Genomic DNA, 24,018 nt, shown 5'->3' with positions numbered 1-24,018 from the left:
GGCGGCGTGGCCGTCTCCGCGTGACCGGCAGCTCGGACGGGCTGCGTCATCGCCACGTCACCGCTATAAAGTCGAGCGTCGAGGGGGCGAGAGGAGACACGCGGGGAAGAGACAGCGAGTGGCAGACAGAGACACCGAGACCGAGACAGAGAGAGACAGACAGACAGAGAGACAGACAGACAGAGAGACAGACAGACAGACAGAGAGACAGACAGACAGAGAGAGACACCGAGACAGACAGAGAGAGACACCGAGACAGAGACACCACGAGAGTGGAGACACCCGCAGAGTCACGATCGCCAACTGTACGCGACCTGGGACACACACTCACACACGAGTCAAGAGTACAAATACGACGGTACGCACGAAGTGACGAGCACTGAAGTACACACACAGACCAACTCGCAAGCATCAACAACATCATCAACAACAACAACAACGTGAGAGCGCACAGAGAGACGGAGAGAGACGCGGGACCCGTGGGAGGGAGACGACCGCCGCACGGATGGAGACCCCCGCAGCCCCGAGTCTCGTGGTGCTCAAATCCTACCACGTGCGCGACGCGCCCGACTCGGCCGCCGAAACCAGGTACCCCGCTGTGTCTCCACGTACCCTCCTGTGTCTCCACGTACCCTCCTGTGTCTCCACGTACCCCCCTGTGTCTCCCTGTATCCTCCTGTGTCTCCACGTACCCTCCTGTGTCTCCACGTACCCCCCTGTGTCTCCCTGTACCCCCTGTGTCTCCACGTACCCCCCTGTCTCCACGTACCCCCCTGTGTCTCCACGTACCCCCCTGTGTCTCCACGTACCCTCCTGTGTCTCCACGTACCCTCCTGTGTCTCCACGTACCCTCCTGTGTCTCCCTGTACCCTCCTGTGTCTCCCTGTACCCTCCTGTGTCTCCCTGTACCCCCCTGTGTCTCCACGTACCCTCCTGTGTCTCCACGTAACCCCCTGTGTCTCCACGTACCCTCCTGTGTCTCCACGTACCCTCCTGTGTCTCCACGTACCCTCCTGTGTCTCCACGTACCCCCTGTGTCTCCACGTACCCCCCTGTGTCTCCCTGTACCCCCCTGTGTCTCCACGTACCCTCCTGTGTCTCCACGTACCCTCCTGTGTCTCCACGTACCCTCCTGTGTCTCCACGTACCCTCCTGTGTCTCCACGTACCCTCCTGTGTCTCCACGTACCCTCCTGTGTCTCCCTGTACCCCCTGTGTCTCCACGTACCCCCCTGTCTCCACGTACCCCCCTGTGTCTCCACGTACCCCCCTGTGTCTCCACGTACCCTCCTGTGTCTCCACGTACCCTCCTGTGTCTCCACGTACCCTCCTGTGTCTCCCTGTACCCTCCTGTGTCTCCCTGTACCCTCCTGTGTCTCCCTGTACCCCCCTGTGTCTCCACGTACCCTCCTGTGTCTCCACGTAACCCCCTGTGTCTCCACGTACCCTCCTGTGTCTCCACGTACCCTCCTGTGTCTCCACGTACCCTCCTGTGTCTCCACGTACCCCCTGTGTCTCCACGTACCCCCCTGTGTCTCCCTGTACCCCCCTGTGTCTCCACGTACCCTCCTGTGTCTCCACGTACCCTCCTGTGTCTCCACGTACCCTCCTGTGTCTCCACGTACCCTCCTGTGTCTCCACGTACCCTCCTGTGTCTCCACGTACCCTCCTGTGTCTCCACGTACCCTCCTGTGTCTCCACGTACCCTCCTGTGTCTCCACGTACCCTCCTGTGTCTCCACGTACCCTCCTGTGTCTCCCTGTACCCTCCTGTGTCTCCCTGTACCCTCCTGTGTCTCCCTGTACCCGCCTGTGTCTCCACGTACCCGCCTGTGTCTCCACGTACCCTCCTGTGTCTCCACGTACCCTCCTGTGTCTCCACGTACCCTCCTGTGTCTCCACGTACCCACCTGCCCCCCCCCCGCCCCCGTCCTCTACCGGTGTGTCCATTTGCGATATTCGTGTGTGTTGGGCGGTGGTTTTCCATGCAACTGCGCTCCCGTATTCGATTCTCGGCCACGGCTAAATCTCAGTGGCTGGTGATGTTTAAACCGGTGACTGGGGCCTGGCTTCCCCAGCCATCGCGAACCCGCACTGACCAGCGTGGTGAAGTATGACCCCCCCCCCCCCCAACACACGGCGTGGAGAGGCGTTCACCTAGCACTAGGTTGACAAAGGTGGTGGCGTGTTAATCGTTCCTCTGCTTGTGCGTTCATTTGTCGCTCCCCGTGTTCACCAACCCGTCTCGCCAGCCAACCCGATGTGCTCGCCTGCCAAGCGGTGGTTGGTGCTGAAGCCACCACCCCGCGGAGTGCTCCCCATTGCCGGTCACGAAGATCTCAACTGTACAACATCGATACATTCGCAAGACGCCCATGAAAAAGAGCCAAGGAGCTCATTGGCCATTACTGCTGAAGAGAATCAAATCGACCTCTCGTAACACCGCTCACTGCTAACGATAGTCCCGTCACGGCGCAGCGCGAGCACCCAACTCGGATGGTGCTGGGTGCAAGTGGTTGAGCCTGTAGCTACGGCTTCAGGTGTTGTACACGATACACGCTTGCGGTGTAATTCAAATGGAGACGTGGCTGGGGTCCGGGTCTCACACCGGGACGGCTGAAACAACCAGCCACGTGTATTCCCGCACCCCTGGGAGTCATTGTTTTCGTGTCATAACTGTGTTGATCAGAGCCATCCATAGGGTACGGCGAATTTTACAAAAAAATTTTTACAAGGTAAGGCCCACTGAGCTATATAGCGCTTTTCAGAAGATACCTGGTCACAAATAATAGCTCCACAAAGTGGCTTATAACGTAGAAATGAGTAGCAGCCAAATACTCTAAACGGGTGTTTCTAAATGTGGAGGGAAACCCCGGAAGGCCACGAGGAGAACACGCAGAAATATAGAGCTACAGCAGCAGCAGCAGCAGGCGTGGGGGTCAAGCCCACGACCTCTTGCACACCGGGCGAGGTCGTCAATATCTCGCTGGCGCGGCGCCACCTTTTAATTGGGGTGACGGCCCCGGGGTTTGGGGGGCCGCGCTTCGACGACTCCGTGTCAGATGTAACTCTTCCGCTGTCGTGTGAAGGCGTCGGTTGCGAGTGGCCTCGAGCCGTCCCTGGCAGTGGCGCAGGGTAGAGACGGTGACGAGCGGCGGCCAGTGAGTTCTTGTTGGAGACATCGGCACTGTTTTGCCCATAAATTGGACAAAAACATTACAACAACACCTGGACCGTGGCCCTCGTGTTCCTCGTGTTGTATGATTTGCCATCTTGGCTTGAGACGCGCACGAGGGATGCCCTGGGGATAAAAATCAACACTTTTGAAAGCCGCAGTTTTAATCGGTGATCTATTCCGAGACACTGAACGTTGACACCGGTGACGACGAGTTGAATTTCACCAAAGCCACTGCTGCTGAGAAGATCCACTTCCACAGGGCTGTGTGGTGGCTGGTGGGAGGTGGTGGGTATTTTAAAAAAATGTATGTTGAGAGACAAACGTGGGAAGGAGGCGACTTGTCTGCTTATTTAGCTTCATCGACATAACTTGACAAATCGCGTCTGGTCATGAACGCGATTCACGTGGCATGTTCCGTGTAAAATAATTAAAAACTGACAGTAAGGGGGGAAGTGCTGGCCGGAAATAACCAAGAGCTCCTCCACTTTCAACATCCTCATCATGCCCTCACCCCCACAGCACCCGACTTAAAAGGAGCATCATAAGTGAGCATTTTATAACTCCTAAATGCTCAATAATTTCCAGTAATCATTTGCGGGTGGTCAGGATATTCTCAGGGAAGCCTTAACATGTCCTTGCGCCTCCATTACACTTTATTTGTCCTTGACAAACACTCCGACGTGATCAATAGCCCAGAACAAATATGCAGTCACTTCGTGTTCTTTCTCGCACGTGTTCCTCAGTGCAAAAAGAGATGCGGTTTTTTTCACCTCCCATCGCCTACAAGGCTTTTTGGAAGTGCATTTCAGCAGCATTAATTCAATACTCTGGGTGGGTTTCGATATTCAGTGTCTGATCCGCAGTCAGGGTCGCTTGAACCAATGCTGGTGAAGTTCCAGATGTTATTGCCTATAGAGTTAGCTAACGGTTCAGGTAAGAATTGCATTGAGAGCAGTAGGCAGGGAGGCCAGTTGTGTGAAATGTTGATCTAATCATGTTCAGTTGATAACGGTTTCAGTTCAAGTTAGAACAGTTACAGTACTGCACACATTGTTTATGTGTGCCAGTGTGCACGGCGCCTGTGTGCATGCATGTGGCCTCAACGTGCACATAGCCTGGCACAAGCGCCGTGCTGACGTCACCACCACTTAGTGGCGAATGGCGGTTGTTGTTGTACGTGTCAACACGTGTACATCGCCTTTGTGCGTGTGGTGGTACTGGCCACCACCCACCCCCGAAAGCGCCGTGCCGACCTTCATAGGTGCTCGCTAACAGCACTTTCCCCATCAGTGTGTTAAGGCTATATGGGGGATCTTTGTCTTTATACTGCTCGCTAATATAAGTGCTCGCTAACAGCACTTTCCCCATCAGTGTGTTAAGGCTATATGGGGGATCTTTGTCTTTATACTGCTCGCTAATATAAGTGCTCGCTAACAGCACTTTCCCCATCAGTGTGTTAAGGCTATACGGGGGATCTTTGTCTTTATACTGCTCGCTAACATCGGTGCTCGTTAACAGCACTTGCCCAATCAGTGTGTTAAGGCAGACCGCATTGTGTCCTTGCATTGCCGCCAGACACACGGTGGCTAAACTGGAACGCATCTCGAGAAGCTGCACAGAATTAGTGGACGTGTTTAATTTTAGGGAGGCGGTCACTCACAGGCAGCGAATAAAGCAGCAATGGAGTTCCATGTTGCAGTGACACCAGAGGACAGGTGGTAGCGAGCTTGCACCGCGCTTGTGAGCATAAGAATGGAAAGTGGGGAATTGTTCCACATGCCGGATGCCAACCGCGTGGTTGGCAATCCCTTTTGCGTTGCTCCTTTCATCAGTCCTCTCGTTCACGTGGATTGTACCCCTGCAAGAGTGGCCTGGGTCTCCAAAATTACCAAAAATATATAAAAAACATTAAATTAAGCACAACAATTAAGCAAATATAAATCGGAGTGAAAACATCCACGTTACAGAAGAAATCGGAGACTGTTTACAAACAATGTAAACTCACCTGGGTTGTCCGGTCCGCCACCTCTCTCCTGGGTGGTGACCAGGGACGCGATGACTCCGGCCTCCCGGCACTCCGTGTCGCCCGTGCGTCCCTCCTTCGACCGTTCGAGCTCCCAGGACTCGCTGGATGAGCTCTCGGAGCGAGATTTCTGGACCGAGGTCCACGACATCAAGGAGAGCCGGGGCAATGACGAGGCCCTCATCAAACCCGCGGACGGTGAGGCGGCCCGCTGCAGCGTGGGTACCACTGTGGCCGTGTCGGAGATGCCGAGGCGCAATTTCGTGTTGTCACAAACACAAAGATACCATAGAGGCTTCATGCACTTTAAGGCGAAGTTCTGTTAGCGAACACATAACATGCACCTGTAAACACAACTATAGCCGGCTAGGTGCAGCTTGAGGCCATTTGAAGTGTAAACCGCTCGCAGGTAGTTTGAGATGACTGGCAGATGCGCCACCAGTGCTCCCAGCTGGAGTTTGTGTAACAAAGCCGTGCGGCGTGCCAACCGCTGCACCACCACTCCCACACACCTTCTTACGTGAATGTGTGTGCCTCCCCCCTCTCTCCCTGCCCCTCGCGTGTGCGCGTCTCTCACAGAGGAGGAGCAGCAGGCGGACTGGTTGCACGAGACAGGCCTCTCCACGCTCGTCGTGCAGCAGCAGCAGCATCAGGCGGGGGGGGCCGTGGCCGAGGGCCCTGGGGGCTGTGCCGACGATGGCGGCGCTGCTGCCGCCGCGGAAGAGGAGCGGGCGCTGGACGCCGAGGCGCTGCTCGCGACGCTCACGCGCACCCAGGCGGCCGCCGCCATCCGCCGCATCAACACGTACACGCAGACGATGCGGCGCAAGAACAAGCAGACGGTGCGCGACGTGCGCGACATCTTCGGCAGCAATGTGGTGAGCAGCGCGGCGTCGCCGCGGACAAACCGCAACCTTGCTGGTGGTGCCCGATCCCTCGCCAGCTCTTCAGATGTCCGGACAGTGTGGTGTCGCCAAACGAACTCCCAACAAGTATTTCGATGCGGTCGGAAAGACCGTCCATATACTTCGCTCGGCGAGAACGGGCGTTAAACGTGGTGAACGGACACAGGACCCGTGATGCCTACTTGGCATCGCGTCATTCGGGCCGGTGCTAGGGGAGTGCTGGCGTGGGCACTGCATCAACAAATGTCCCTTTGTCCTCCAAGTTTTCTCTCCTCAGCGGTGAATCACTGTGATGGTGGCTTCTCCCACACCACAGCTCTGCTGGCCCCCCAATCCGAGAGGAGCTGGGGCCCGGCGTGATGTCACTCAACAGTTTACCTGGCACTACCCCTCGGGAACTCATAAAGAATCTTCAACACTCACCTGGAACGACTCCTAAATCGCCATCGCATCCTCCTCTCACAAATTCTGTCGATTTTTCACTTGGGAAAACGGCAAAGTAACGAGATTGAGCTTGATCGCCGATTACCGAGATGGTGTCACGGGGTGCAGCGCAGTGGCCGTGCTCTGCGGCTCGTGCACACGGCGCTGCCTTGCTACTCGCGTGACGGAACGCTCGCCGAGAACGCTCGCCACGTGGTGGGGATTCGCCAAGCCACTCGTGAGCTCATCCTGTTGATGGCCTCTTACCTGCAGGTTGAGCCAAGTTAATAACGCAATTAGATGGGCTGGGAATTCCAGGGGCTGTGGGCTTGGGCTGTAAGGCGATTAGGAAATAGCAGTACAGAAATGGCTTCTTGAATCCATCTGCGTGGAGCTTTAAGCATTATAGCTCCTTGTTGACGTGGGCATTATCCGAGTTTAGGGCTTTACAAAGTCGCGTTCACTCTGCCAATGTGCCCGTCATACTTCCCTGGTCTAGGACTTTGCACAAATCGGTGCTGGTGGTCTCGTAACCGTCGGAACTTCTGGTTCGTGGCTTCTCAACCTGTCCATGTAACAACCCCACAAGGCTTTTTCTGGGCCTGGTTTCCACCAAACGAACGGTTCCCATCGCCCGAGGTGATTTGTTGGTTTGGAGCTTCCAGACGAACGCGCCACACGAGCCGCCTGCCATTCGCTCGCTCTCCCCGCTCGCTCTCCCTGCTCGCTCGGTACCGCTTATCTCCTCAAGCCACGCACGCCGCTTCCTCTAATGGCGCAGTAAATTATCGTGGCTCGCAGCCCGGAGAGACGAGGTGCCGTCGTAAAAAAAAAGACTGGGAGGAATAAATAATGTAAAATGCATAATAAACATCTCGTGGCCCCTTCCAGATGAAAGTAAATCATAAAATAAAAAAAACTTTACCAGGAGCCACACAAAGTAGGATTCTGCTTTGGGATATTTGCCCAAAGGTTTCAGGATAGGAATATTTGAAATGCACACACACCGTCATTAAAAATAAATTAAGTGGCTTTTAAGAATTTGAAGTGGGATTTGAAATTGGATAGGCCTCCAACTCGAATCGACCGCTGGCAATGGCAGGGGCCGTTTCCTGTTCACCGATAGGCAGTAGCAGCAGCAATGGTACTCGTGCGCTTACACAAAGTCCAATATGAAATCGAAGAACTAAGATCAAAAAGCCTTGTGTGCTTGGGCCACAATCTGAAGGTTTTCAAAGGTTGACTCAATGCATCGTCATCTTTTCCCGGAGTCGATCAAATTAGTACCACTTTGTGAAAACATAATTTGTGATTGTCACGTGGAAGCACTTGCGCTCGCTGTAGGAATGCAGAATTTCCACTGCAGGCTCGGGGCCCTTGAGTGGTAGAAATGAAAGCTTAAGAAGCGCAAGGGACGCAGGGGCGTGGAAGCCGTTGGTAGTTGGGGGAGCGACCTGTTGCACACCCTTCGATGCCCAGATCCCCGTCTCCCTTTGCTCCCCTTCCTTGCTCACTCGCCGTGATGACACCGCCCCCGAGTGGCGACAGTAACGAACTCCAGTCCCAGACTTGCGCCAACAGACACGAGTGTTGCCCCAAAATAAAACAGAAACTAAACTTTTTATTTTACCAGGTAAGGCCCACTGAACTATATAGCTCCTTCAGAAGCGGCCTAGCTACAAAGGATGGCTCAATTAAGTAGTTTATCATGTGGAAATTTATAGCAGCCAAATACTCAGCGTGTGTTGATTTTAAATGTGTCACCCTCGGCGGCTCCTGGGTCTCGGTGCGATGTGGAGTTGGGTTCTCGCGAATCGTAGGCGACGCTGTCTTTTCTCTGTTGTCGAACAGGACACGGACGGGATGGGAATGAGCTGCATGCAGCCCAGCTCGCAGGACGAGCTGTCGGACGACGGTGAGTGATCGCGCGTCCTGCGTTGCGCTCGCTCCATCCTTCGCACGAGCCGGCAAGCGGCTGCGATGCTCTGCTCCGCCCGCCAGCTTCCCCGGGCACACGGAGCTAATTTGGATCGGAGCTAACCCGTCACGTCGGCATTGGGTGTAAAGTTAACCAACCCGTGGGGAGGAGGACGGACAGCTCGAGAAACTACGGAGTAAGAGAGTAGAACTCTATAATAAAGGTTATAACTGCTGGCGTCGGTGGCGCTTCTGAAGAAATTTCGTAAATTGCAGGTAACGGCCGACGTGGTCCAACTTAATACAGCATCGGTGAATGCGTACGCAATGTTAAATCAAGCCGGTACAAAGAAAAGTGTAGGAGCCGTTTGATGATTGTGGTTGTCTCGTACCAGACTCGTCGGCAGCAGCGGCGGCGCTGCAGAGGGAACGGTCACGCAACTCGGTGGTGTCGGAGACAGACATCATCTGTGACGTGCCCTACTCGGAGGAGGCATCGCAGGGGCGGCACAAACACCGGGGCGACGCCGCCGCTGCCGCTACACCGAACGTGAGTCCACCACGAGTCTTCCCTGTGCCCGCCGTGTGTGGGGTTTGGAAGTCCAACGTTCCGTGTTGTAGGTATGAACAGCAAAAATGTGGCGCTGCGCATGTGCTTGATGACATTGGAGTGGTTTCCTTGAGTTCCGTGACCAAGGGGAGAATTTTAGATTAAATCCTAAAAGTCATGTGTCGACTGTACAGCAGCTGCCGGATTTATCAGAAGTTAGAAAGCGCTGGCGACGTCTGGTGGTGGCATTTTTCATTCTGCCCACGATTTTAAAATTAAGGATCGCCAATTTGATTCCCGCCGAAACATTGCCGAACAGACCCCAAGTCTATAATACACATTTTTTGGGTTAGATCGCATTAATATAAATGTGTCGTTAAACCCGCCACCACCCGACACAGACAATTAGTAAGGTTTGTCACGTTAACAGAACGTGCCAATTCGTTACTAGTACAGCACACTGGTGTGTTGGAGAGTAAATCCGCAACATTCTTTGGGTCTTTCGGTAAAGCCAAGTATCTATCTATCTACGTGGCTTTACCAAAAAACCCAAAGAATTTGAATTCCTGCAGTCACGGAAGCTTGAAGTCAAAATTTAAATCCACAACATTTACAATCCGAGTACGACGTTTCACCAGTAATTGCAACTAGCATCAGGCGACAGCCAGATTTATGGAGAAATCCTCCTTTTTCGTTCCTGAAATACAGGGATAGATGTGATGGCGTCACTTGTGAGCGCCTCACGTGCGAAGACCCCAAGTGTCGCCACTGGGTTTGAGGTTTCCCGTGATGTACCGCACGTTGTAGCACCGTCGTCATGGATGTCGCACTGCCTCGCATCGCGGCGTAGCCGCACTAAAATCCCTGAAGTGACGCGGCCACGCTGCTGGGCAGCGTGGGACCTGCAGCCAAGGTGTCGCCACAAGACGAGAGCAGCTACTACGATGGACGCAGTGGCGCGCACGACCACTCGCCGGGGCCTCGTGACGTCGCTCGCCATCTCCCCTTGCAGGCGGCGGCGACGACGACGGCGCCGGCGGTGACGGCGGCGACGCTGCTGCAGCACCAGCTGGGCGTGACGCGCATCGGAGACCTGTCCCCCGAGGATATGCGCAAGGTGCACCGCGTGGCGCTTATCGAGCTCGCCGCCTTCTTCGATGCGCTGCACATCGACTTCACGCGCAACAGGCCCGTCAAAGTGCGCGCCAAAGGTGCTCACCCCACGCCCCCGTGCCCGGACGCCTCTCCGCTCACTTCCCTGTCACTCTCTTAACGCTCCGAATATGGCGGTGAAGGTGAACACGAGAGTTGTTACCGGTGACGGCACGAAATATATCGGTAGAATACCGGTCGCCGCACATTGAGGAATGTCCAGAGCAGTAACCGTTGTTGACGTTGACCCGAGAAATGAGGTGAGCTGCTCGAGCAGAGGTGTTGTGGTAATCGGCATACCGGACGTGCCATAGAGGGGGCGACGGTTAATTACAACTTTCCGGCACTGCGGTTTAAACAGCGGCACAAGTTTCTTGAATCTCCGCTCCTGCCACCTGTGCCCACCTCGCAGTGAGCATGGGCACAGCACCACGGGAGTCCACCGGGTCGCACGTGGTGGGGTTAACTGTGGAGGATGCCCATCTCTTCCAACCAAGGAGACCAGATACCCTCGAGTGGAGGCTGTTCCACCGGCAGTGGTCTCAATTTTAGGCCTTAAATTTACCTTTTAAACCACGGTCGTTTTTCTCTTGACATTCACCCGTTGATAGCCCCATGCTTGCCAGAGACACAATCTACAAGACTGACTGCTCTTATCCGTGCCAGGCTTCAAATGCAAGGCCTCAGGGACACGACATTTCTCTTGTTCCTGTTGTTCATCTCTCCGCTTGGCGACCGTGAAACTTATCCCAACGTCCCTCTTCCTGGAGGAGGCCTTCTGATCTCGCTCTGTGTCATTCGCTGCCATGCGGCGTCTGCGGGCTGGTATTTGGTGATTGCAATAAAACCAAAACATCCCCCTTGGCGCCCGTGCCGATCGTTTGCGGTAATGGCGTCTGCATTGTCGGGGCCGCTTCCGCAACCCCGCGCCGGTCTGCCAACCTCTCAAACCATCCTGGCGCCTGCCCTCAACGAAGCAATTTCACACACGGCGAGATGATGGAATTTTGCCTTTCTCGACCTGAAATGTCTCGGCTGCGACGTTACAGGCTCGCCCGAGTTGTTATTAAAGAGCCGTCGCTGCGATGCCGCGTGGCCTGGACCCCGCGGACGAGGTCGGAAGGAGCTGGGGTTTGGTGGCGTAGAACGTCAAAGCTGGCGGACCGTTGCCCTGGTGCTCACTCTGCCCATCGCCTCTCTCCCGTCTCTCAACCGGTGGCAGATTCGCGGCTCTTTGGGGTTCCTTTGAGCACTCTGCTGGAGCAGGACCAGAAAATTTCACCGGGTGTCAAAGTGCCGCTCTTTCTTCAAGAGGTGAGTGGCTCCCAGAGGTGGCTGGGAGTATTGGAGAGGTCAGATCGCTGAGCCGGCACCGCTGGGTTCAAATCCAGGTTTTGCTGCCTGTGATTAAACAGAGTTCTCAAGTGTAGTATAGTAGTTGGTGGTCTCAGTCCAGTTACCAATGACCCCGGAAAATCCCATCACAATAAAATGTGTTATTCATTTAATCTGACAATTCTATTTCGGTGATTCAAATTTTACGCGCAGTGTACGTTATTCTCATGCGCCGAGCGGGTGAAATTGCTGCCCTCTGCTGTGTGGACGAGAGAACACTTGAAGGCATCTTGAGGAGTAGTTCTACCAGGTACACATCTGTGGGCCATTCTCTAAACAACGGCTTGTCATATGACACGACAGTGATATGACGATCTGAATTAAGATTTGGAGGAAAAATTGTGAGCGGTTTTATTCCGGAGCCTCTCATCGACTCATTACACCGAGCACACATGCACGTACGCACGTACGCACACACTCACTCATGCGGCTCACTGCGGTCACCCCCACCGGCCCTCGTGTGTGTCCCCGTGCAGCTGTTGACGCACCTGGAGCAGACCGGGCTGGACACGGAGGGCATCTTCAGGATCCCCGGATCATCGTCGCGTATTAAGGTAGTGTGGCCCGCAGGCGACGTGCGTGGTGCACGCAGCATCGTCCCCATCGAGGAGCCCGAACCATCGTCAACCATCGTCGTCATCCAACACCGCTACATCATATGCAGCTTCACGGTCAGGATGCATCGTCCTTCGCATTGTCATTCTGCAGTGGTCATTGTTGTCATTTCACGATGATGATCATCATAATATTCATTGTCATCGCCATCTCTGTCACGATGTAGTATAACGATAGTAATATTCATCATCCATTCCTATCATTGCCATCATCATTGTCATCGTAGTCATTAATCCGGTATTGTATCTGAGTGTTCAAGTACCAACAATTCTGGTTTTTAAAGGGGACATCTTAGACCTCGTCCAGAGGACAACAATCAGAGGGTGTTCAGGGATAACAAAATGTCTCTATAACATCAGAGAAGATGGTCTGGAACTGGGGATCACACTGCCAGAAGCAGATCGGCCGTAGCCAGAGCCGATTGCCGTGGAAGTCGGCCACGCACCGACTAATTGGAGTCCCTGAGCCACGTGGTCAAGTGAAAGTCGAGTGAAGTCCGAGCCAATCGAACTGAGGAGTTGCTATTTTTTTCTATCTACGTGACTTTACCAAAAGAACCAGAAAGTATGGATTCCTGCAGTCACGAAAGCTTCAAATCAAGATGGTTGCTATGCTGCCCGGGTGAACGGCCCCTCGCGGCGATCGTTCAGCTGCGTCCGCTGACTCGCCTTCCTCCCTTGCCCCCCCCTCTCACCTCCTCCCTCACCTCGCTCGCCGCCGGTCGCTCCTGTTCTTCTCCCCATGCTCAGAGCCTGCGGCAGGAGCTGGAGGCCGGATTCTATGACGGCGCCGTCACCTGGGACGACGTGCGGCCACACGACGCAGCCAGCCTCCTCAAGCTCTTCATCCGCGAGCTGCCGGCGCCGCTGCTCACCGCCGAGTACCTCACCGCCTTCACCAGCGTGGAGAGTACGCGCGCACGCACCGACGGGCAGTTGTGCACACAGACACAAGTGCGCTCGCGCGATTGCACACACGGGAGTACAATCGTGCACAGGCGCACAAACAAACTCGCACACAAACATGCAACAACCACCATTCGCCACTAAGTAACGGTGATGTCACCACAGTGATTGTGCCAGGCTATGTGCATGTTGAGGCCACGTGAAGTGTCGAACGCCCGCCAGCAGGAGGTCACGGGGAAGACCCAGGTGCCATGGGTCGACTCACTGACCTGTGCCTCCTACTGTGCCGACTTGCTGTGTTTTAGCCGCCAGGCTCTCTGCTCGTTATTGTGAGCGTCGCTCCTCTGCCCTCCGTTGTTGTTGGAGTGCGACTGCCTCCAACTGCCCAGCAGCGTCTTTCACGAGCCTCCTCCACAGAAGCCGATCCTGACACCGCTGGTCCCAGTTATTGGCAAGTCCACTCAGCTCCACGTCCTCTTGTACCACATCACTCCATCTCTTCTCTAGCCCGTGCCATGCCCATTTAGCCCCCTCTATCCGGCCGAACAAAATCTGTTTAGGCATGCGGTGGCTGGGCATGCGGGCTACATGACCCAGCCAACGCAGCCTTGCCTGCCGGAGCTCACCGATGGAACTTTGTCCAGATCTTTCAGGGATTTGTGAGCTCCTCACACAATCCAGCCTGGTGAAATCTAGGATGGATCGTAGGCAGGCCAGCCTAAATGTTTCTAACCGGCGAAGATGTTCCGTTAGGGGGTTCCACGTTTTGCAAGCGTAGAGAAGGAAGGGCATGACGGTGGCCGAGAAGACCTGAAGTTTAGTGTGGAGCGACAGATCAGATAGCTTCCACACAGCGTTACGCAGCCAATAAAAGATAATGCCGCTCAACTGATTCGAAGTGAGACCTCTACTGTCAAACCGAAGCCAGTCATGAGCACGCTGCCTCGGTATTGGGGAAACTTCCCACTCTCCACAACTGCCTCATCACTAATTGGGAGTTGTGGGGTGGAGTGTCTGATGGTACAACATACCCAGGTGCTTAATTTTGGTGGGGCTGATGGTAAGGCCCCACCTCTTAGTGGCACGCTCCAGGTTCAGCAGCAGCACCTCTAACTCCTCCTCTGAGTGAGCAGCAATCACTAGATCATCAGAATGCATTACATGGTTGACCAATGGGGAGCCATCCCTTGACTGCACTGGGCATTGATCAGCTTCCCATTGTATCTGTACCAGATAGATATTCCTCCGGTACAGCCATCGAAGGCTTCACGAACTACGTGGTCGAAATAGATGTTAAATAATGTGGGAGCCAGAGGACATCCCTCACGCACCCTAAGGTGAACAGGGACTGGCTTCGACTCCCGGCCCCGTAGTTTTACCCGGGCCCGCTCACCATCATGAAGGTCCTTAATGTTTGAGCAGAGAGTCAGGGACTCCGAAAGCATGAAGAACAACCCAGAGCTCAGGCCTGCTCATGGTATCATGGGCCTTGACCAGGTCAATAAAGCAGAGATGTAGATATTGTTGGTATTCCCTACACCTTTGCTGTAACAGACAGACAAAATATGGCATCTATGTAGGACTGGCAAGGCGATGTTGAATAATCCTTGTCAGGATTTTTCCCGGCACACCGAGGGTTGAGATGCCCCTGTAGTTGTTAGTCTGTGCGGTCCCCCTTATTAAAGAGAGAGACCACCAGGGCATCCTTCCAATCCTGCAGAACCCGTCCAGTGGTCCAGACTGTTTTTATGATGTCATGTAGGGGAGTCTGCACAAGCGCCACCCTCCCTCAACATTTCGCTTGGGAGATCATCTCTGCCTGGTGCATTTCCTGATCTCAGACTCTGGATCGCCTTCAGTACTTCCTCAGCAGATGGCAACTCAGCCAGCCACTTACAGGCAGTGACTACTTCTTCCAATATTTAAGGCACCGCATCCTCAGCAGGGTCATTCCCAATTTGCCCCATGATGTTTTCCAGGCTGAGGGATTGCCCCTCTCCCAAGGCCTCACAGAAATGCTGAGAAAATCTGCACACATGCACACACGCACGCACGGAGAAATTCTCATTCATTGTTCGTGCTCCAGACGTTGTGTGTCGCTGCTGTGGGGCAGTCGTAATTTTGCAGGGGTTCTCTTCCCCCGCGTCTCGTCAGGCTACAAGCGGGCTGACTCCATCACTCGCCGAGCGAGATGATTTGGCACGTAATCTTACATTACTGTTATTACAGCAATGTGTTACAGTTTATTGTCTCTTACTCTAAAGCAGAGACATTAATAAAAATATTGAAATCGAGAAAGGAAATCAACTGCTGCATAAAAAAGTTAAATAGGCATCTCGACCGACAGCTTTTTTTGAGGAATGTGCATCTTTATAGCCGGCCTCTTGAGAAGTCTCCACGTGGGGTGTGGGTTTTGGTTGAACGGGGCCCAGGAGAGAGCCATGCCCTGGCACCGCGCCGCCGATCGTCAGTGCCGCACTATGGCTCCTCGTCCAATAACCGCGGCGGGCCTTTTTTCTTCTTACTTTTTTATCCCCTTCATTTTACAGAAATTGAAATTCGAAAGCAAAGAATCCGAGCTCTCAACCTGCTCATCATCCTGCTGCCCGCAGCAAACCGAGACGTGCTCAAGGTGAGCGTTTTGCCATCCGTCACGGCCGACGGCCGCTCTCCCGCGGTCAGCCTTGCGGTCCTGGCCGAGGGCCCGATCGGTCGGGTGAAGCCTTCGCTACCGATCGCGCCGCCGGTGCCGTGCGACCAACGATCCGTCGCACCTCTCGCGGAGCGGGGCAACGCTTCGTGTTGGGAAATGGCGCTCGTGAACGGATATCGCAGAGCTCCCCCGAGTTCCCTTCAAGTGATCTCGGGTTCAGTCGCCGGGGGGCAGCACTCTCCAATTCGCCATGCCACTGAGAGCAATGCATGCCCCCCTCCCTATGACACCGGCAACCTAGCAGCGTTTGACCGGTCACACCTGCTGATGACAATCGTAGAAGTCAAAACCAGTCAAGTTTGCTGCTAAAACACAATGGTTCAAGGGCACATTTTAAAGTTGGTCAAGTCAAGTTTTTTTTTTTTAACCGGTGAGAACTCGAGACACCAAGACAATAATTAGCAAGAGTGATCTGGATTATGGGTGCAAGTGGATTTTTAAATCGACATGACAATTGGATTCGACAGATCTGAAATCGCTGCAACCCTCAAAAGCGCTAAGATACCAGTCAGCAACATCAATAAGGATGAGCGTTTTGAGTTATTTCAATTAAAAAAGAGGCATGATATCGTCATCCTCTCAGCCGACAAGGGTAATGCCACGGTCATCATGGACAAAACCGTGTATAATAACAAAATTCAGGACCTACTTAATGATGGTAGCTACACAAACATTAAAAGAGATCCCACTAACAGCCTCGTTACAAAAACTAACAGTATCATCACTGATTCAGCTTCATTAATTGAACAGACCAAACGGTTCTCCTTAAAACCTTGTGCTGCTAAACCACCCAGATTAGATGGCTTACTAAAAATGCATAAAGGAGGTACACCCCTTCGTCCCATCGTCTCCACCATTGGCTCACCCACCTACAAACTGGCCTGATATCTGTCTGAACTTGCAGCCATTCACTGGTAAGACCACCTCAGCTGTAATTAAACTCGGCTCACCTGGTATCGTCAATTAAAGACATCTCTCTGTCCCCAGGTGATTTGCTCCTTAATTTCAATTTAGTTTCTTTGTTCACCAAAGTTCCTGTGCCCGATACCATTGCAATAATTAAATATTTGGTCCAACAAGGACTGAATGCTGATGTACTGGCCATGGTGAGACACTGCCTCACCAACACTTCACCTGGAATGGAACATTCGACAAACAAACTGAAGGCACCCCAATGGGTTCTCCCTTATCTCCGGATGTAGCCAATGTTTTCATGGAAAAATTTGAGATGGACGCCATCCAGGCATCCACTCTATGCCCGTCCTTGTGGAAGAGATGCGTGGATGACACGTTTGTCATGTGGCCACATGGCCGACCGGCTCTGAACCAATTCCTCAACCACATCAATTCCATACACCCAGCCATCAAATTCACCATGGAGGTAGAAAAGGATGGCATGCTACCTTTCTTGGATGTCCTAATCAAAAAGAGAAGTGATGGTTCAATGAGCCATTCTATCTACAGGAAAGTAACCCATATTGATGCCTACCTAAATCCCGATTCTCACCACCACCCATCCCAGAAGAATTCCCTCATCAAAACGCTGCACCATAGAGCTCAATGTATCTCCGACCATGAAGACCTAACCAGTGAACTCAAACACATACACCAAGCTCTCAAGGCGAATGGATACTCTGACTACACAATCCGCAAAGCCATCACCCCAACCGTGAGGAGGGAGCCATCTAAGGATCCAATCAAAACCATCACCTTGCCATACATAGCAGGGGTAACCAAAAATATTTCCAAAATCATGAACAAACACAAGAGCCAGGTCCGATTTAACACAGTACATATAATTCGTGATCTGATCCTATCTGTGAAGGATGTCTTCCCTGACATGCAATATCCCGGCGTCTACAAACTAAGCCGTGTCTGCGGCAGTAGTTACATTGGGGAAACTAAGCGACACGTCTCGGACCGTGTCCGTGGGCAGATTGGAAACACAGTAGGACCAATACTTCTGCCGTGGCTGATCATTATTTTAATGCGGCTGGCTCACACGAATTTCATTTCTCTAAGACGATGGTACTTTGCAAGCCCACTGGCTATCAATAAAGATTCGTTCATTAAGCCATCCAAATTTACAGGCACAGACACAATTTCAACCGAGAGGATGGTTGTAAGCTCAGCAATCATTGGAAAGATGTCATCAACCACTTTGGGTCATGACTTGATTTGTGTTTTCTTGTCAACATCCACCGTCAGCAGTGTGGGTGTGTGGAGCGAGGTGCAATGCTTTGATTGGTGTAGACCTACTGCCGGTGTCGGCTTTCTCCTACGTTATCATTAGCTGCCCCGCCCATCTCTAAACCTTCAGAAGCTAACCTTCCTATTCCTGATGACGACCGCTTGTGTTGCGGTCGAAACGTCGTGATATTTTTAGATCACTTTATTTTAGATTTTTTTTTCTATCTACCGAAAGAACCATAGAATATCAACTACTTTCTTGTGGTCGAATACTCGGGCCCCTTTAAGACTCTGCTGGCGCCCCCACATCCTGCCTCCCGAAGGTAGGAAACCCTCTACAAGCCACGCCTCGAAATACGCAGCTGATTATGCCAAACGACGCCCATTACCTTCCATCCAGCAGCACACGTTAGAACATTCGAGACATTTTTCGCTGAGTATTCAAAATCGATAATCGGCAAAGCAAGATTACAATCCGGCAGGGTGGCTCAGCGGTAGAGGTGAGCGGCTCGCAATTGGCAGGTCGAGATTCAAATCATGGATGGGGGGGGGGGGGGGGGTTGACTCGGCCCATGATCCATCTGGGGTCGATAAAATGGATACCACTTTTTGGGATGATCAACAGTGGTTGTTTTATCGAGACACTTCCCTTTTCTATTGGAATGTGGAATTCCAATCACTGTCTAAACGGGAGAATTGATTGCAATCAAACTAATGGCAGGCTGCTGCTACCGCTGCTGCTCCTGCAGGCCATCCTGGAGCTGCTGCTGAAGGTGTCTGAGGCGAGCACGGTGACACGCATGGACCTGTGGAACGTGTCTCTCATCATGGCGCCCAACCTCTTCATGTCGTCGGGCAGCGCGCTGCTGCAGCCGCTCAACCGCCAGTTCGCAGCGGCGTACGCGGGGCTCGTGCGCATGCTCGTCAAGGATCAGCGCAAGCTCTGGATCGTAAGCACCCTCGTTGACACGCTCGCCGCGGGGATCGGTGCCGCCGCGTGCGTGGACCTTAACGCACCGGCGCATGGTACGCGCGTGCATTTTCGGCTGCCTTTACCTCCCCGTTGCTGATGTTTGTAACCATTGCACTACGTACCAATTTAAGGTTGAGTCGACCTTGGAAAGGAACCGCAAATTTCTAAAACATTCGCCACCTTTGGGCTACGAACTGCGACGCGTCGTGGGAAGGAGAATGTCTTGCGTTGTCAGAAAAGCAGAGAGCTGCGTGTGGATTCATCGTAGTATTGAATCCTTCTCCTTGCGGTCGCTCAACCGGCAAAACACGGGAGCTTTAATGTTCTTCGAAGGCAGATTTTCAACGACAGCAGCTATCTCCTCAACTCGTGAGCCTGACACTGTTGATGAGACGCTGTATGTCAAAACCAGTCCAGTGTTTGCTTTCTTGAAACAATGCTGCCGAGGTGGTGCGCTGCCGGGGTTTATTTTTTTACAGGCGACATGGATACATGAAGGGGACTCTACTTATTAATATTGTTCGTCAGTAAGAAGAAAACGAGGACAGATGGCAGCCCTAGTCGTCGCCACCCGCTCGTGTGCCGCGCCGCCCTTAATGAGCGCGAGCCTCGCTCGTCCCCGCACGCACGGCGAACCCGCTATGTCGTGCCCTCGCAGATTCCGCCGTTCCTGCTGAGGCAAGTGCGGGAGCTCAACGATGCCAACAAGCGGCAGCCTCAGAAGGAGCGCGGCGTGAGGAGATTCCTGCGCATCACCCGCATCGACAAGGACAAGAAGCTGGAGAGGCGCGAGGTGAGGCCATTAAAAATAACAAACCCATCGCTTCCCGCGGCACGCCACCCGGCACCTCCCCCCCCCCGCCCGTTGTATCTGCCCCCCCTCCCACTCGCGCTGTTTGATGGCAGGGTAACTGTTGTTGTTTTGTGTGGAGCAGGCCGGCTGTGGAACGCTGCGTGTGTACAAAGTATTTTAAAATGACGAGGGAACTGTGTGCTGACTTTGAAACGTGACCATGAAAGCAGAGTTGCTCTCCAAACGCGTTTTTAGAAAATTGCCTTGACCAATGCGTCTTGCTCCCAATGGTTTGAGACAAAACAGCGACTCCCGTTTCCAAATAAGTAAACGGACTTCCTCAGCACGCACAGCTGCCTGCAGGCTCTGGGCCGCAGCTAATCGCACAGCGCGCGTGGGCTTCTGATGGTGTATGGGTGTGCGTTGTTGTGGTGTCGTGTACGCTCGCTCTGCACCGATGTGTGTGCATCAGCCTGGGCGTGCTGCACCGTGTTGCTACATGTGTACATGTGTGTGTTTTGCGCATTTTCCTATGTCTGCTATGCGCATGCAATGCATATTATACTGTGTGCGCTTGGTGTGCTTTGCACACTGAGTGAGCATGCTGAGTGTGTGTGCGCTATGTGCATGCATAAATGCTATATGTGTGTGCTATGTACTGTGTGCATACTTTGACTACTGTGCACATGTTTTGAGTGTCCGTTCACACTGGCTGCTATACACACACACCGTGTATGCTGTGTGAGTTCGGTGTTCAAGCTAAGTGTATTTTGTTGAACCAGGTAGGAACTAAAGGGACCAGGATTAAGCAAATGTAAATCAGAGAAAAAATACAATTTCACGTGCATGCTGCATGCACTATATGCTATGTGCATGCAGTGATGTGTGTGTGTGTGCATGTGGACACACACACCCGTTAGCGCGCTGTGCTTAGGAACCCAGCGACCCGAGTTCGATTCCCGCTCGCGGCCAACATTGGTGACGAATATCTGAACCGGTTCTGGGGCTCCCCTCGGGCATAAGCATCGCCAATTGGGAGACAAAGGCGGCCGGGCGTGGTGCTGGCCACCCACCCCCTCGTCTGCCGCGCCGGCCTTCACAGTTGCTGCTCGCTAACAGCACTCGCCTTGACGGTGCGCTAAGGCTACGGGGTTGGGGGGGGGTCTTTGTCTGTGTCGTGCAGGTGGAGCCGCTGTCGTACACGATTCGCGTGGCGGCGCCGCCACTCCTCTCCAAGCTGCCCATGGCCGTGCAGCTCGACGAGGGCGTGCGCGCCGGGGACCTCGTCGCGCGCTTCTTCGCCGACAGGTGCGGCGACGCCTCCGCCTCGCCTGCCCATGGGGGGCGGGGAGGGGAGGAGAGGCCCATGGGAGTCGGGGGTGCAGGGAGGTGCCATTGTTTGTTAGCGTCTCCTCGCCTCGGTTGCTGTTTGGTCTTCTCCCAAATTATACTACGATTTTATTATGATGCTAATATTATGATGCTAATATTGGTACCCGTTCCTGTCAACTTGGCTCGTCAATTTGTCCTCCTGAGAGCGGACTTTTGAGGTTGCATGTCGCATGTGCAAAACCTGTGGGGTCTAGCAGAAGGAAGGTAGTGATGAACTTTTGACCTTGAGTGACCGTGGGACATTAATTTCGCTTGCTGAGTGCCAGTCCTGCTTTGGCTGCTGCCTCACCGCTTGTGGCTCCGCTGTGGTGGCGTGGTGCCGAGGTGCCGTGGTGCGGTGATGTAAGAGATGCCAACTGTGTTTTGCCCACAGCGAGGGGGGAAAAATCGTGGAGCACCAGGAATATTGTCTGCACGAGATGGGCGGCAACATCGGTGAGCCTCCTCCAAAACGGTCCATCCAACAAATGGGCAGCTGTCTCATATCGTGATAAGAGTAGGCCAAACACCATGTCGCGAGGACTGTCCTGCTCCCTCGAGTGGACCATCCTTCCAGTAGCAGTGTCACGACCAAGCAATTGCAGAAGGCTTTCTCTGGTGAAGGACAATCGGTTGCAAAGACGACACCTACATCTTCAAGGCGTCTTTGTGTGCATGTTTTACCACAGGCGCGTGCGGTTAACGCAGATTTGATGCCTTGCAAAAGGTTTCTACTTGGTGTTTGAATAACACCTTGAAAGGGTAAAGCCTATACTTGTCAATTTGATACCACCAAAAAGGGTCCCATGAACCTTTAAAGGACTTTCACTGACCCTCTAGTAATATCATTGCAGTTTCTGTATTGCAAGTGATGGAAGTCACCCCATCGTGGCATCACCGGGGTGCACATGCGAGTCGCTTTAAGGGTCCTCTTCTCATGAACGAAGATTTAAACTCATGGCCGACGGTGAGGGATGTGTAGCAGAGCTGTGTAGCTACAAGATGAGAGCCATCTGTTTTGTGGTGGGAGTGAAATGTTGATGTGGAGGGGCTTGAGGGCGACGCGTTTGAAAGTCATCGTGTTTTACGACAGTCCCTTTAAGCACGAGTTATTGCGCTCGGAATGTCATTTTTCACGGTGTTCATTTCAAATAAACAATCTTAATTTAAATGTAAATTACCGCCTTTCAGAGGCATGATGGGAAACGGTGACTCCACCATGGTGTATGTCCCCGGTGAGGCACGCAGACACGCGCCAAACTCTCTTACCCCTCTCCCCGCCGCGTCTCCCCGTACCTCATCCCTTATCTCCCGTGTCCCCCCTGCCCGACAGGAGACCGCTGCTTGGACTCGGAGACCCACATGAGGGCCCTGTACGAGGCCAACCCGCACGCCGACTGGGTCATCAAGCCCAAGGCGAGCGCGTAACGCCGACCTCTGGACCCTCACGAATCGGGGACCCCTTTGCCACGGGAGGGGGCGGAGGGCACAGCACCACCTCCAGGAGCCTCCTTTCCCCTCGCCACAGACGCACCCTGACCCAGGAAGCCGACCGCAACGCTCGTCTCCGTAGCGGCGCCACGACAACAGTTTACACTTTCCATACAATTCAATTGGATCTCGTCACATCTCAAGACTCTGTACAAACATGAAGAAGAAAATAAACTGCGTTAGAATTCAAGGGGGGGCGGGGTGGTTCCGGCCAGGGAAACGGGAGAGGGGGGAGAGAGAGAAACTCCGTGGTACGGCCTCGACTGGGCAACCGGTGCCGAGCACCGACGCCGACGGGCTCCTGGGGATCCTCTGGGAGACGGCTTCTCTTCACCAGCAAGTACCGTCAGGGAGCACGGCACTGCTTGTTTCTCTGCTGCTGCTGCTGCCTGACCTGCATTGTGGTTTTGGAGTGGGGGGGGGGCGGTGGCTGTGTCTGCGGCTGGAGGCGCCACGCGAGAATCCAGCAGCAGGTGGCAGCCTCCGCACGCCGCGGGGACGGCGCCGCACCTTCCCGACGATCCCCGTTAGCGGCGAAACCCCAGTTTTGAATTGCCTCGTCGCTTTATCGCCGTGGAGTTTAGAATGTCGTCGTTTTTTTTACTTTTTGTGGCCATTGTCAAACGTGGCCGACGTGCGCGTGCGTCGGAGCAGACCGCGCTGACGCGCGTGGGCGGCGAGGCTGGCGGCAATCGAGCGCTTCGCTCCTCCCGCGGCGCCGGCGGTCTGCGTCGCGGCGGCGTTGTGACGTCCGTGATTTGGCAGCTGTTTTCGTTTCTCAAGTTTAACAGCTGCCTCGACGTTTCATTAAAATACTTTCTTGCTGCATCGCTTGCAGGAAATCCCTGTACAGTTGCACGGAGATGCCTTCGCCTTTATTGCTTTTCCAGCCTCGTTTAGGGGTAACAAAGGGAATGAATTCATCTCCATATATTGAAATGGCCATTACTGTTTGTATAAAGTCATTGTCAGTGGGATTTGTAATTTTCCCGTCGACACACAGGGATGCGTGCTCCGTCTGTACGATAGCCATTCCATTACACACGGACAGAGGAATCGAGATGCTTTTCTTCTGAGCTGCATGTACTTGTTAAATAGCAATAAGAGGGACATTGTTAAATAGCAAAAATGGGGACATTTTGCAATGCATTTTGTAAAAACTGTCTATCGCCGTTTCTGTCGGGCAGTTTTGCTGCACGTTTGTATGTTTTACAAATCGCAGTGCGTGTGTCCGTACAACGCGGCATCCACGCGACTTGTTCAGAGCCCACGATTATTTGACAATGTCCATCGTAATCGCACACTCCGATTGTTTAGCCAATTATCCGATCGCGAGAAAAAACCCCACGCCACCATGCACCCCAAACGGTCCGAGCAGACGCAGGGACGATGTTACGAATCGCGTGTTGGTATGGAGTAGAGTCCT

At 53.5% G+C, this 24,018-nt stretch overlaps 1 protein-coding gene across 2 annotated transcripts; it reads left to right on the top strand.

Moving 5' to 3' along the window:
- ARHGAP18 (Rho GTPase activating protein 18) lies at positions 1 to 22,769 on the top strand. 2 transcript variants are annotated; one of them, XM_078875922.1, is made up of 15 exons: positions 1 to 588; positions 5,225 to 5,397; positions 5,779 to 6,077; positions 8,379 to 8,442; positions 8,852 to 8,994; positions 10,007 to 10,205; positions 11,369 to 11,460; positions 12,018 to 12,095; positions 12,906 to 13,065; positions 15,611 to 15,693; positions 18,714 to 18,914; positions 19,596 to 19,730; positions 20,914 to 21,038; positions 21,496 to 21,557; positions 22,435 to 22,769. In XM_078875922.1, exons 1-15 carry the CDS (start codon positions 506 to 508, stop codon positions 22,527 to 22,529), a joined length of 1,992 nt encoding a protein of 663 aa, XP_078732048.1. In that variant the 5' UTR covers positions 1 to 505; the 3' UTR covers positions 22,530 to 22,769. The 2 variants fall into 2 exon arrangements, with proteins under 2 accessions (XP_078732048.1, XP_078732038.1); XM_078875912.1 differs by having other exon boundaries at positions 8,840 to 8,994.
- Positions 22,770 to 24,018: the final 1,249 nt, after the last annotated feature.

The sequence above is a fragment of the Lampetra fluviatilis genome, chromosome 2, assembly GCF_964198595.1.
Source record: "Lampetra fluviatilis chromosome 2, kcLamFluv1.1, whole genome shotgun sequence".
Lineage (NCBI taxonomy): Eukaryota > Metazoa > Chordata > Hyperoartia > Petromyzontiformes > Petromyzontidae > Lampetra > Lampetra fluviatilis.
The sequence above is the reverse complement of the archived record's forward strand: the minus strand, read 5'-3'. Positions and strand labels throughout refer to the sequence as shown.